This window comes from Pongo abelii, chromosome X, assembly GCF_028885655.2.
Source record: "Pongo abelii isolate AG06213 chromosome X, NHGRI_mPonAbe1-v2.0_pri, whole genome shotgun sequence".
In the NCBI taxonomy this organism is placed as follows: domain Eukaryota; kingdom Metazoa; phylum Chordata; class Mammalia; order Primates; family Hominidae; genus Pongo; species Pongo abelii.
The window spans coordinates 123,772,541-123,786,881 of NC_072008.2; the positions used below are offsets into that span (position 1 = coordinate 123,772,541).

General features: G+C 35.7%; 1 protein-coding gene across 2 annotated transcripts in view; it reads right to left on the reverse strand.

Annotated features, from left to right (window-relative positions):
- KLHL13 (kelch like family member 13) overlaps nt 1-14,341 on the reverse strand; it is a 210,508-nt gene that overhangs the window by 120,234 nt on the left and 75,933 nt on the right. Inside the window, exon 2 of one of the 2 annotated variants that reach the window (XM_024241083.3) lies at nt 9,678-9,751. The exons of the other annotated variant lie outside the window; for it this stretch is intronic. Coding sequence (XP_024096851.1) covers nt 9,678-9,727 — 50 coding nt within the window. The 5' untranslated portion in view covers nt 9,728-9,751. The remainder of the gene's footprint in view (nt 1-9,677; nt 9,752-14,341) is intronic. 2 annotated transcript variants of the gene reach the window in all.

Sequence of the window (14,341 nt, forward strand, 5' to 3'; positions counted from 1 at the left end):
AAGTAGGATGTTAATAGTCATAAACAGGAAAGGACAGTCTAGGTGACATTATCAGATTAACAATTTTAAAAGAACCTTCTGACTAGAGTGTGAAGAAACCAGTTGGTTGCCAAACATTGTAAAATTCATCCCTAAGTATTTCACAAATGCATTCCCTTTCACTCATTCCCACTGCCATCACCTTTGTTCAGACTCTTTTCATTTCTTTCTTTGACTACTACAATAGACTGATCACTGGTGTCCTAATTTTCCCGTCCTCCTTCCCCAAATAATCCACATAGCCACCAAAGTGATCTTTCTAGCAGTATAAGGCGGATCACATCACTCTTCTGTTTGTAAGCTTCAGTAGATCTCTGCAGTCTGTGAAGTATGTAAACTCTTTAGCATAAACATAAAATGCTTCTTAACTTGATCCATACCTCCCTCTCCTAACTCATCTCCAGCCTTTTTTTACTTTGCTCCTTATCATTATAATTAATAATCATCTGATTTTGATTATAGCTCTGTGAATGCATCATGCTTTTTCATGCCTTCATGCATAGTAGTGCAATGTGAGATTAACATTGGATGTTATCCTAAAATTAAGATACAGCTATAGAATAATTTGAAAGTGAAAAGGCAACATGGCTAGATTTGAATTCTGAAAAGAGAACTCTAATTAGAACCTAGAGAAAAATGAACTAACCAATTGGTTATTGCAGGACGTCAGGCAAAAGATCAGAGTAGCTTGAACTAAGATGGTGGTAGTAGAGTGGAGATGGAGAGAAGTAGAAGAAACATGACTTCACTCATAAAGCCTGTCCTGATCCCCCCAAGACCCGGTGTATATATGTGTTATACACAGTCAGTAGCACCCCATACATCCTTTCAACAGCACTTAAGAAACACAATTATTTGTGTGTATTCCCCACCACACAGAAAACCATGTATTATTCACTGCTATATCCCTGGCACCCTACCCAGTAAGTGGTGAATAATATTTGTTAAAATGATAAAAATATGACTGTACAGTGTTTGGCACTCTTTCTCCTGTGTTGGAAATACCAGACGATATTTTATACTGTGTTTCATCTATGAAAGACTACTTTTAGAAGACTGAAACTCTGTCAGAGCATTACAGAAATGCTTATTAGATCCAGGAATGTAATCAGAAAATACCGCCACAACAACAAACTGGTGACTGTCACCACAACGTGTCCTCCTAGACATTCCCATAATATATGCATGAGGATGTTCAGATAAGTATACTGTTTGCATCAAAGCAAGCCACATGTGGCTGACTTCTCCCTATAGCTCATAAAGCACTAGAATAAAACTTCATATAGGGTAAAATATATGATGGATGGTAGATTACAAGACTAAACACATGCAAGGCTAATAAGAAGTTAATGCCCTTCTACACTGACCTCCGTTCACTCTTAACTCTTTATATTTCCCCCTGCCTTATTAATTTTTCATAACAATTTTCTCTGTGATATATATTTATTATCTGACCACACCACACCCCCAGAAGAAGGTCAATGAGTAGAAGAACTCATCACTTTTCTTCATACTTTTGCACGTGAAAATGTTTAGTTCTTACCAATTACACAATAAATATTTGTTGCGTCATAAACAGAACAAATATAGATTTTTTACTAGTCCTTTATTTAGTAAATTAATGAGCAATTACTACATAGCAGACAATGTACTAATAATGGAGATACATTTCTTTCAGATATTTATTATCTTATTGAAGATTTGCTTTGCCAAATTTTTAAATATCCTACTAAATTTATGTAGAATGTATAGGACAATTTGGAAATAATGTTTCTCTTCTTAGCAGTCAGTCTTTTATCAAGAATCATGGTATGTATAACTCTCCATTTTTAAAATGTCTTCTTTCCTGTCTCTGAGCAGAATTTTTAAATATTCATAATATAAATCCTAGACATTTTTGTTATGGCTATTATAAATTGATTGTTTTCCATTATATCTTCTAAATGGTGATTTCTGATACAGATAAAAGGTACTGTTTTTAAAAATTTTTATTTATATCCAACTATTTTTTATAACTCATTAGTTCTAGCACTAAGGGGTTGTTTGTAAGACTTAGCTTTTATAGATATACAAGCCTAACCTTTTTTATTTATTTCTATTTTTATTGCATATATTTAAAGTGTACAATACGATGTTTTGGTACACATAGACAGAGTGAAATGATTACTATAGTTAAACAGATTAATATATCCATCACCTTCCACAGTTGCCTTTTTGTCTGGTAAGAACATCTAAAATCTACTTCCTTAGCAAATTTTCAGAATACAATATATCATTATTAACTATTGTCCTCATGCCATAGATTACATCTCTAGACTTATTCACCCTACCTAACTGCAAATTTTCATGCTTTGACCTTCTTCCCATTTCTTCCCACTCCTGCCCCTGTGTTGCTATTTGACATTTACAAATACAGTATTTTTTGTTCGATGTCTGCCTTATTGCATTTAGCATAATGTCCTCCACGTTCATCCATGTTGTTGTAAATGGCATTATCTCCTTTTATTATTATTATACTTTAAGTTCTAGGGTACATGTGCACAACGTGCAGGTTTGTTACATATGTATACATGTGCCATGTTGGTTTGCTGCACCCATCAACTCGTCATTTACATTAGGTATTTCTCCTAATGTTATCCCTCCCCGCTACCCTTACCCCACGACAGGCCCTGGTGTGTGATGTTCCCCTTCCTGTATCCAAGTGTTCTCATTGTTCAATTCCCACCTATGAGTGAGAACATGCGGTGTTTGGTTTTCTGTCCTTGTGATAGTTTGCTGAGAATTATGGTTTCCAGCTTCATCCATTTCCCTACAAAGGACAGGAACTCATCCTTTTTATGGCTGCATAGTATTCCATGGTGTATATGTGCCACATTTTCTTAATCCAGTCTATCATTGTTGGACATTTGGGTTGGTTCCAAGTCTTTGCTATTGTGAATAGTGTCGCAATAAACATACGTGTGCATGTGTCTTTATAGCAGCATGATTTATAATCCTTTGGGTATATACCCAGTAATGGGATGGCTGGGTCAAATGGTATTTCTGGTTCTAGATCCTTGAGGAATCACCACACTGTCTTCCACGATGGTTGAACTAGTTTACAGTCCCACCAACAGTGTAAAAGTGTTCCTATTTCTCCACATCCTCTCCAGCACTTGTTGTTTCCTGACTTTTTAATGATCGCCATTCTAACTGGCATGAGATGGTATCTCATTGTTGTTTTGATTTGTATTTCTCTGATGGCCGGTGATGATGAGCATTTTTTCATGTGTCTGTTGGCTGCATAAATGTCTTCTCTTGAGAAGTGTCTGTTCATATACTTCACCCACTTTTTGACGGGGTTGTTTGATTTTTTCGTGTAAATTTGTTTTAAGTTCTTTGTAGATTCTGGATATTAGCCCTCTGTCAGATGGGTAGATTGTAAAAATTTTCTCTAGGCATTATCTCCTTTTTAAAAGACTGAATAATACCCCATTTGTGTGTGTGTGTGTGTGTGTGTGTGTATCACAATTTCTTTATCTAGTCATCCATTGAAAGTTGTTTCCATATCTTGGCTATTGTGTATAATGTTGCAATGAACATGAAAGCACAGATATCTCGAGGAAGAGTTAATTCCGTTACTCTTGCATATATACCCAGAAGTGGGATTACTGGGTCATATGGTAGTTCTGTATTCAGGTTTTTGAGGAACTTCTATACTGTTTACCATAATGGCTGCATCATTTTATATTCCCACCAACAGTGTGCAAGGGTTCTCTTCTCTACATCCTCTCCAACACTTGCTATCGTTTGTCTTTCTGATAATGGCCATCATAATAGGTGCAAGGTGATATCTCATCACGGTTTTCATTTACATTTCCCTGATGATGTGATGTTGAGCACCTTTTTATATGCCTGTTGGCCATTTCTATGTACTATTTTTTAAAATATATCTATTCAGGTCCTTTGCTCATTTTTAAGTTGTGTTATTTGGTGTGTTTCTTTTCTACTGAGTTATGTAAGTTATGTTAAGATATTAACCCTCATCACATATATGGTTTGCAAATATTTTCTCCTAATATGTAGGCTGCCTTTTCATTTTGTTCATTGTTTTCTTTCTCATGAAGAAGATTTTTATGTAGTCCCAACTTGTTTATTTTTGTTTCTGTTGCCTAAGCTTTTGGGGTGATATCCAAAAAAATCATTGCCAAGGCCAATATCAAGGAGTGTTTCCCTTGTGTTTTCTTTTCCTTTTTTATAGCTCTTCCTGATGGCTCTGATCCCTTGTGTTTACTTCCAGAAGCTTTATGATTTCAGGTCTTACACTTCAGTATTTAATCCATTTTGCATTTATTTTTGTGTACAATATAATATAAGGATCCAGTTTCATTCTTTTGCAAGTGGATATACAGCTTTCCCAGCACTATTTATCTTCTAAGAATTGGTAATTTTCTCTTCTTCCTTCCATTAATTATGCCACTTTACTGACATTGGACAGAATTTATAGATATATATTCAATATTATGTTGATTGTGGGCATCCTCATTTTATTGCTGCTTAAGGAACAACTCTTACATATTACCATTAAGTGTGATGCTGAATTGTTGTTTCAGAGAGATAATTTTTTCTTATTATAAGTGCAAGTTTCTGTCACTAATCTTTTTTTTATTATTATACTTTAAGTTTTAGGGTACATGTCTTTTAAGGGCTCTTTTCTATTCTTAAAATGAGCATGTAATTGTTTTCAAACACCTTTGGATTTTCACTTTTGGTTCTCATTACATCTATGCATTCTATGAATAACTTTCATGATCTTAAACCATTCTCATGCTGGGATAAAACTTTCTTAATCAAAAAGAGTTTATTCCCTTCATATATTCAATTTTTCTTTTTTGACAGAGTCTTGCTCTGTCACCCAGGCTGGAAGGCAGTGGCACGATCTCAGCTCACTGCAACCTCTGCCTCCCAGGTTCAAGCGATTCTCATGCCTCAGCCTCCCAAATAGCTGGAATTACAGGGGTGCACCACCATGCCCAGCTAATTTTCTTTGTATTTTTAGTAGAGACAGGATTTCACCATGTTGGCCAGGCTGGTCTTGGACTCTTAACCTCAGATAATCCACCCTCCTCAACCTCCCAAAGTGCTGTGATTCCAGATGTGAGCCTTTTCATATATTTCTGAATGTTTTTGGTTTTATTGTATTTGGAATTTGAAACTGACCCATAATTTGTATATGCATGCAAGCAACGTTTTTCTCAGGTTTTGACATTTGAACTATGCAGCTTCCCATTATTTTCTATGTTCTGGATCACATTACTTAGAATCAGAATTATATTTCTTTCAAAGGGGCTTTATTTATAAGAAAGGTTACAAGAGAAGAAACTCAAAAGTCATTGTGTTATAAACTAGGGGCCATAAGACTAGGTCTCTCTGCAATGCCAGATTTAGCTCAAGTTATCATTCAGCTACCTTGCCATTTACAAAGGTATTAGCTTAGAATTAAAAGTACAAAGAACTTTTCTTCTGTAAAGTGGTCTTATTAATTACTTAGATCCTATGGGGAATCTAGGCCATACATTCACTTCTCTGGTTTGCGGTCAAGAACGCATTTATAATGTGAGGGCTAAAACTGTAAAACTTTTGGAAGAAAACCTCAAATTTGGAAGGGCAAAGATTTCTTGGGCAAGATACAAAAAGCACCAAGCATAACAGAAGAAAAATGACAAACTGAACTTCATTTAAAAAAGAACTACTGCTCATCAAAAGACACAAATACCAGAATTCGAGGGTAAGCCATGGACTGGAAGGAAATATTCACAGTACAAATACCTATATATCCAGAGTGAATTAAAAACTCCTAATAATCAAAATAAAATAACCCATTTTTAAATGGCCAAAACACTTGAACATATGCTTCTAAAATATATCCAAATAGCTAATAAACATAAGAAAACCTATTCATATCATTACACTAGTAAAGATTCTCACTTATTATTGGTGGGAGTATAAAATGGTACAACTATTTTCAAAAAACGTTTGGTAGTTTCTACAAATGTTAAACAACAGTAGCTTACTCTATGTCCCAGCAATTCCACTTCTAGTATACTGTAAATCCAAACAAAATGAGTGCATGTGGCCAAAATAAATTTTATACAAGAATCCTAATAATAGTTTTATGCATTATAGCCAAATGCTGGATGCAACTTAAATGACTATCAACAGGAAAATAGATAGAATAAATTGTTGCATATTTAAACAATGAAATATTACACAGCAAAAATAAAGAAGGAACTACTGATACATGCAGCTATAAATTCAACATCCCCGATCTACTCCTGTTTTCACCCAACATGGCCACATATTATCCCTGCTATGATTCCCCTATTTTCTGTATCTGTGAGCAAGTCTATTTTACAGCCCCTAAGCTGAATATTCTACCCTAGCCCAGATGATAGTACAGTAGTCCCTGCTTATGCACAGTTTCACTTTCCCCTGGTTTCAGTTACCCATGGTCAACCACATTCTAAAGAAAATATCAAATAGAAAACTCCAGGAATAAACAATTTATAAGTTTTCAATTGTGTGTCATTCTGAGTAAGATGATGAAATCTTACACTATCCTACTTCACTCCACCCCACCCACAACGGGAATTACCTCTTTGTCCAGCATCCTTGCTGTAAATGCTACCCACCCATGAGTCACTTAGTAGCCAGTTCAGTTATTAGATCAACTGCTGAGGTATTTCAGTGCTTGTGTTCACAGAACCCTTATTTAATTTAATAATGGCCCACAGTGCAAGAATAGTGATACTGGTGACTTGGATATGTCAAAGAGAGGCCATAAAGGGTTTCCTTTAAGTGAAAGGGTCAAAGTTCTTGACTTAAAAAAGTATGTTCTCCCTCCACCAGGACACACGTTTTAACTACGTAAGAAACCTGCACATCCTGCACATGTATCCCAGAACTTAAAACAAAATTAATTTTTAAAAATCACATGCTGAGGTTGCTAAGATCAACAGTAAGAAAGAAATCTTCTGTTGGTGAAATTGTGGAGAAGGAAGAAGAAGCTTGTGCTAGTTCTGCTGTCACACTCAAACTGCAAAAGTTATGACCACAGTGTATGATAAGTGCTTAGTTAAGATGGAAAATGTTTATATTTGTGAGTAGAAGAGATGAGCAGAAATATGTTCTGATTGATGACAGTTGGATTCAGTACTATCCTCAGTTTCAGGCATCCTTGGAGCCTTGAAATGTATCCTGCATGGATAAACGGGGACTACTGTATACATTCCAACAAACAGGCACCCATCATATTATTTCTCTAACTGGATTATTATGGAAAATTCCTTCTATGGTATCTGTCAAGTAACAGTAACTTTATATATGTTCCCTTCCTACCTCAACCTTTCCTACATTTTCTGTTCATTTTACAACATGCCTGTATTTTAAAATACCTCAGAATTGAAAAACACAAATACTACATTTTCAAAATAATTAAAATCTCACTTTTATATTTGAATAATATGAGGGATCTTCAAAAAGTTCATGCAAAATGCGTATTTTGAAAAAAACTACGCATGGATTTCAATTTTTTTGCACGAAAATAAACTCATAGTAATGTGTTATAACATGCCTGAACAGGACCCAATTTGAAGCACTAAGAAGTATAAGACATCAGTTTGAAAAGAGCCTCTATCAAAGCAACATGAATTCTGCTAAAATTGAATCAAGAACAAACATCAAATTTATCACAAAGTTTGGGTGGAAGAATGATGAAATCGTTGATGCTTTATGAAAAGTTTATGGGGACAATGCCCCCAAAGAAATCAGCAGTTTACAAATAGATAACTCATTTTAGAAAGGGATGAGATGATGTTAAAGATGAAGCCTTCAGCAGCAGATGATCCAAATCAATTTGCAAGGAAAAAATTAATCTTGCTCATGCCCTAATTAAAGAGGACCAGCAAATAACAGCAGACATGATACCCAACACCATAGATACCTCAGTTGGTTCAGCTTACACAACTCCAACTGAAAAATTCAAGTTGAGCAAACTTTCCACTTGATGGGTACCAAAACAATTACACATAGATCAGCTGCAGACAAGAAAAGAGCTTTCAATGGAAAATTTTAAACAAGTAGGATCAAGATCCTAGAGTATTTCTTCAAAGAATTGTAACATGAAATGAAACATGGCCTTACCAGTATGATTCTGAAGACAAGCACAATCAAAGCAATGGCTAGGAAAAGGTAGAAGTAACCCAGTCAAAACAAAAGCAGACTGGTCACAAGCAACAGTCACAGCAACAGTTATTTTGGGATGATCAAGACGTTTTGCTTGAGGATTTTCAGAAGGGCCAAAGGACTATATCATCTGTTTATTATGAGAGTGTTTTGAGAAAGTTACCAAAACATTACCAGGAAAATGCCTAGGACAGCTTCAGCAGAAAGTCCTTCTTCACCATGACAATGCTTCTGCTCATTTCTCAAACAAGGGCAATTTTGTGAGAGTTTTGATGGGAAATCATTAAGCACCCATCTTACAGTACTAATTTGGCTCCTTCTGACTTCTTTTTGTTTCCTAGTCTTAAAAACCCTTTAAAGAGCACCCATTTTTCTTCGATTAATAATGTAAAAGAAACATCATTGATATGGTTAAATTCCCAGGACCCTCAGTTCTTTAAATGGCTGGTATCAACACTTTAAAAAATATCTTGATTCGGGTGGAGCTTATATTAAGAAACAGTTACTTTTTATTTTTATCTTTTATTTCCATTTTTTCCATGAACTTTTAAAAGTTCCCTCATACTAGCTCATATATACTGCTTACTATCTGCCCAGCTCACTCACTCACACCTGCTCTCTATTTTTTTCTCTCTCTCCACACATACACACACACACACACACTTTCATACATCCCCCACCTTTCACACTTATTTAATCTTCACAACAACCCTGCAATGTAGGTACTATTATTAACACCATTTCATAGGTGAGGAAATTGAGGTATAGAATGACTACGAAACTTGCCCAAGGCTATACCACTAGTAAGCATCAGAGCCAGGATACAAACAACTCAAACATACTATTCCAAATGTTTCATCCAAACTGTACAATCAAGCTACTAGGAATAAGACAGACTCTGTCACACCTGCAAAACAAGGCTATTTTTCTTTAAATAATAAATTTAAAATCCTAATTTGTCAGAAGAAGCTTTAAATATCTCATAGTAACTCCCTAAAAAGGTTTTAACTGGATTTTTAAATAATATAAATATATACAATCACAGAACAATCCTATTTTTAAAAATGTGTTGTTGGCACATCTATTCTTAAGCTATGGATATCTGTATTTATTCAGATATGCCTTTAAAACTAAAAATTCAAATAAATATCTCCACTGATTGTATTCCAGGTGCTCATAAGTTATACCAATTATATTTTCTAAATATATTCTCTGTTTTTTCATTATCTCAGGACACATTGTCACTAACATCCTCTTTATTCAATTTCTTTGTCACTTAGTCATTCTCTAATTCATTAATACAGTAAATACTTATTTTATACCAAGTATTCAACAAATATTTATTGAATGCCTGCTATGTTAGATATATAAATAGGAAAGACATTATATAAGTTAAACTATTTCCATAAATATACCGGTTATGAAGTATTGCAGCAACCAATTCCCCTCTATGCAGATGATCCATCACCTCTAAAAGTTGGATAATGACCTGTTCAGGAGGAAAAGAAGCCAATATTTACTATGAAGATTAATACTGGAATTTTCAAATTCTGTTTTTATAATATTTTTATACTTTTCATGGTTGAATTAAAGGAAAAATGTATGCCCCTGTACTTAATGTCCATATTACATCTTAAGAAAATTAAGAAATTGAATCTTTTTTAAAAAACTGAAAGTGGAAATATCTATGAAATTTAATAGTGAATCACTAAATACTATTGACTAAATTTCATGTGAAATCAGTAACTAATGATTATCCATGGAAAAGCAACCAAGTGGAGTAGTCCTCCCTTATCCATGGTTTGGCCTTCTGCAGTTCAAAAAATATTAAACAGAGCATTCTCAAAATAAACAATTCACATGTTTTTAAATTGCACACCATTCTGAGTGGCAGGATAAAATTTCACATTATCCTGCTGCACCTCACCTGGGATGTAAATCATCCTTTTGTGCAGTGTATCCATGCTATATATGCCACTTGCCTGCTAGCCACTTAGTAGCGGTCTCAGTTATCAAAAAAAATAGTATATATAGGATTTGGTACTCTCCACGGTTTCAGGCATCCACTGGGGTCTTGGAACATACCACCTGCAGACAAGAGGGACTATTTATACAGGAAATTGGAATAAACTGAGAATCAGAAGACCTAAGGAGTCTGTGTGAAGTTGGGTTAGACAAGAGAAGTTAGAAGGGGGGAGTTGAGGCAAATACATGCCACATAGATACACACACATAGAGACAGCACTGATTCCCATGTTACCTCAGGAATTTGGGGTCTGAGAAGTCTATAAACAGGGAACACAATTTTAGAATTGGTTGCAAAAAACTATAAGCTAGAAAGGTATAGTACTTTGAAATTCGAAAGACATAAAATAGCGGATAGAAATATTTTCTTGGCCTGCACTGAATTTTTGTTTTGGTGATTATTTTTGTAGGAAAAGAGTAGGTGAGTTTTGGTAAACTCAACTATATCTAAAATATCTACATTTTAGTAATGCCGATGTATAGCACTGGGAAGGTAGAATATATTTTATGTATTTATTCTATTCGTTTCAGATATATTGGGAAGCAAAATGTATATTTTACTTAAATATCTCTTGTTAATAAAATCAATTTATTACATTGGGAAAATAAAAATGCATAATATGCAATTTAGTTTATTCATAAAGTTATGTTTGCTGGGTGCAGTGGCTCATGCCTATAATCCCAGCACTTTGGGAGGCCGAGGCAAGCAGATTGCTTCAGTCCAGGAGTTTGAGACCAGCCTGGACAATATGACAACACCCCATCTCTATAAAAATACAAAAATTAGCTGGGCATGGTGGTATGCACCTGTAGTCCCAGCTACTCAGAGGGCTGAGGTGGAAAGATCTCTTGAGCCCAAGAGGCAGAGGTTGCAGTGAGCCAAGATCACAGAACTGCACTCCAGCCTGGGTGGTAGAGTGAGACTCTGTCTCAAAAAATAATAATAATGAAAGAAAAGAAAAAGAAAAAAAAAGTTATGTGAAGATCTAAAATAATTAAGCAAGCCGGAGGAGGGATTCTTCATTGTCGTCAGCCCTCTTCCAGCCTCTGAATTTAAGGAAAAGAAATAGAAGAGGAAAAAAACTCTATTTATCGGGTTTTCATAATTCTAAAAAGGAAATAAATCAAATGACATCATTTATGTTTATTTGTACAATCATTTTTCTGCTTATAATTCTGTTATTACAAGTAAAGAAACTGAGTAGGCTAAATGAAATTAATATTTTACAGACTCTCACATGAACTGGCCTTTGATTTACCTTTTCTAAAACATGTTAAAGTGATGAGAGAATTTGAGATGTTAAAATTTTTTAATTATGTTTAGACTATACAATTATTTAGAAGATGTTGAAAAGGGAAAAATCTATATCTAGATTACTACTAGAAATCTGATAATGTAAAACTAAATAACTCATGCCCTGTTTCACTAATTGCATCTAGGATGAAACATACAGGTCCTGAAATTAGGTATGCAAATTTTCTCTTAATCTCTGCTATGGTTTGAATGTGCCCCCAAAAAAGCATGTGTTCGAAACTTGACCTCAATGCAACAGTGTTGGGAGGTGGGGCCTAACAGTAGGTGTTTGGCCATGGGGGCACCACCCTCATGAAGGATTAATGCCACTATGATGGGAGTGTGTTCCTTATAAAAGGACAAGTTCAAGTTCATCCTCCTCTTGTGTGTTCTCTCTCTCCCTCTGCCTCTTTTTGCCCTTCCAACTTCTGCCATGGGATGACACAGCAAGAAGGCCCTTGTCAAATGCCAGCCTCTTTATCTTGAACGTCCTAGCTTCCAGAACTGTGAGAAATAAATTTCTGCTCATTGTAAATTAATCTGTTATATATAAATTATAATGTACTCTGTTATAGCAGCACAAAACAGAATAACACAGTCTTCTTATTTCAACCAATCCTCCTACTGTGCCTAGATTTCTGAGTCTGGGACATTCTCATTCAGATTCTCCAGAAAATAAACTCTTTGGTCTCCTGAGCAGCAGGGAGTAGGTGATAGGATATGGAACTGCAGCCACTTATCATAAAGATTTTCAACAAATAACTCATGTATCCAATCTCATGACACATTCCTGCCTTCCACAGACCAGGTACCTCCAAGTCTTAAAATATTAGGAGTTCTATGGGAAGAATTAGTTGGTTTCTCTCAGAAGTTCATGTAGAAGGAGATATTCACGTTGAAACTTTCATTGCAATAAGTAAAAGTTAGTTTGAACCTTACACCTATCAATGCTTCTACTCCTGTTCTCTTTGTCTTATTGAGTTTTTCCATTACCTTACTCTCTTTTTCATGAAGTTAGGAAGGGAGAAGTAAACACATGTGATCAAGTTTATGTAGGATTTAACTTTAACAAAAATTTTTAGCCAGGGAATATATATATATATATATTTAGTTATATATATATATATATTTAGTTATATATATATATATTTAGTTATATATATATTGTTATAGATATATATTTAGTTATATATATATTTAGTTATATATATATATTTAGTTATATATATATATATATAACTAAAATTTTTAGCCAGATCATATATAGAGACAAATATATATTTGAAAATTATCACAGCTCCAACATGGGGATGGAAGAGAGATAGACTAAATATCTAGAGATCAGTTAAGAAAGTTCTTCTACAGTCAAGAACTGAGATAAGAGCCCAGACAAGGTCTATGAGGATAGCCAGAGTAAACTAGGACTGATTGACTAAAAGATCATGAATAGATATTACAGGGATAAGGAGATCACAAACAAAATCACAAATCTGTTTAAATAACTAGGATGAGGATGAAGATATCAAGTGAGGTAGCATGTAGAGAATAAGGAAAAATATTGAAAAAAGGAGAACAATTGTTTGATGCACACACATTTATGTACCACAGGACCCACCAAACAGTGTCTAACAGAAAATTGAAAAGATTACATCTAGATTTAGATTGGAACTAGAAGTGTCAATGTAGGAATATTTAGCCAATTAAGTAATAAGTGAAGTGATGAGATTGGGAAATGTTACTCAAGTGAAGGCAGTCAGAGCAAGATGGCTGAATAGAAGCCTCAAGTGATCATCCCTCCTGTAGGAAGATGAAATTGAACAACTATTTACACAAAAAAGAACTTTCATAACAACCAAAAATCAGGTGAATGATCACAATGCCTTGTTTTAACATCACATCAAGGAAAGAGGCCCTGAAGATTGTAGGATATACAGCCCTTAATCGCCTACACCACCACCCCTCTATCCCCTGGCAGTGGCCACATTGTGCAGAGGGAGAATCTGTGCACTAGAGAGAGACTGCAGTAATGGTGGGACTTTCCATGGGAACTCAGTGCTACCCTGTCAGAGTAGAGAGCAACAAGGGGAAAAACTCAGCCAACGACCATAGAGGGAGCATTTAGACCAGGCCTAGGAAGAGACAAATTGCTTATCCCAATGATTAGAACCTGAGTTCCATCAAGCCCTGCTACCATGGGCTAAAGCGCTCTGGCATTCTAAATAAACTGAGAAGGCAGTCCAGGCCACTAGGACTGCAATTCCTAGGCAAGTCCTGGTGTTATGCTGGGCTCAAAGCCAGTGGATGTGGGGTGCACATGACCCAGTGAGACACAAGCTGGTGCACCCAAGGGAGTGCTTGCATCAGCCCTCCCATAACCCCAGGCAGCATAGTTCACAGCTACGGGAGAGACTCCTTCCTTCCACTTGAGGACAGAAGGGAAAAAGGTGATTTTGTCTTGCAACTTGCATACTAGCTTACCTACAGTAGGCTAGGACAGCAGGCCCAGTTCTGAAGCCCCTATTCCAGGCCCTAATTCCCAGATGACATTTCTACAGACACCCTGAGCAAAAAGGGAACCTGCTGCCTTGAAGGGAAGGACCCAGTCCTAAGCAGGACTCATCATCTGCTGATTAAAGGGCCCTTGGGCCCTGAAAAATCAGCAGTGGTAGTGAGGCAATACTCACTGTGGGTTTTGGGTGAGACTCAGAGCCATGCTGGCTTCACATGTGACCCAGAACATTCCTAGATGTGTTAGCTATG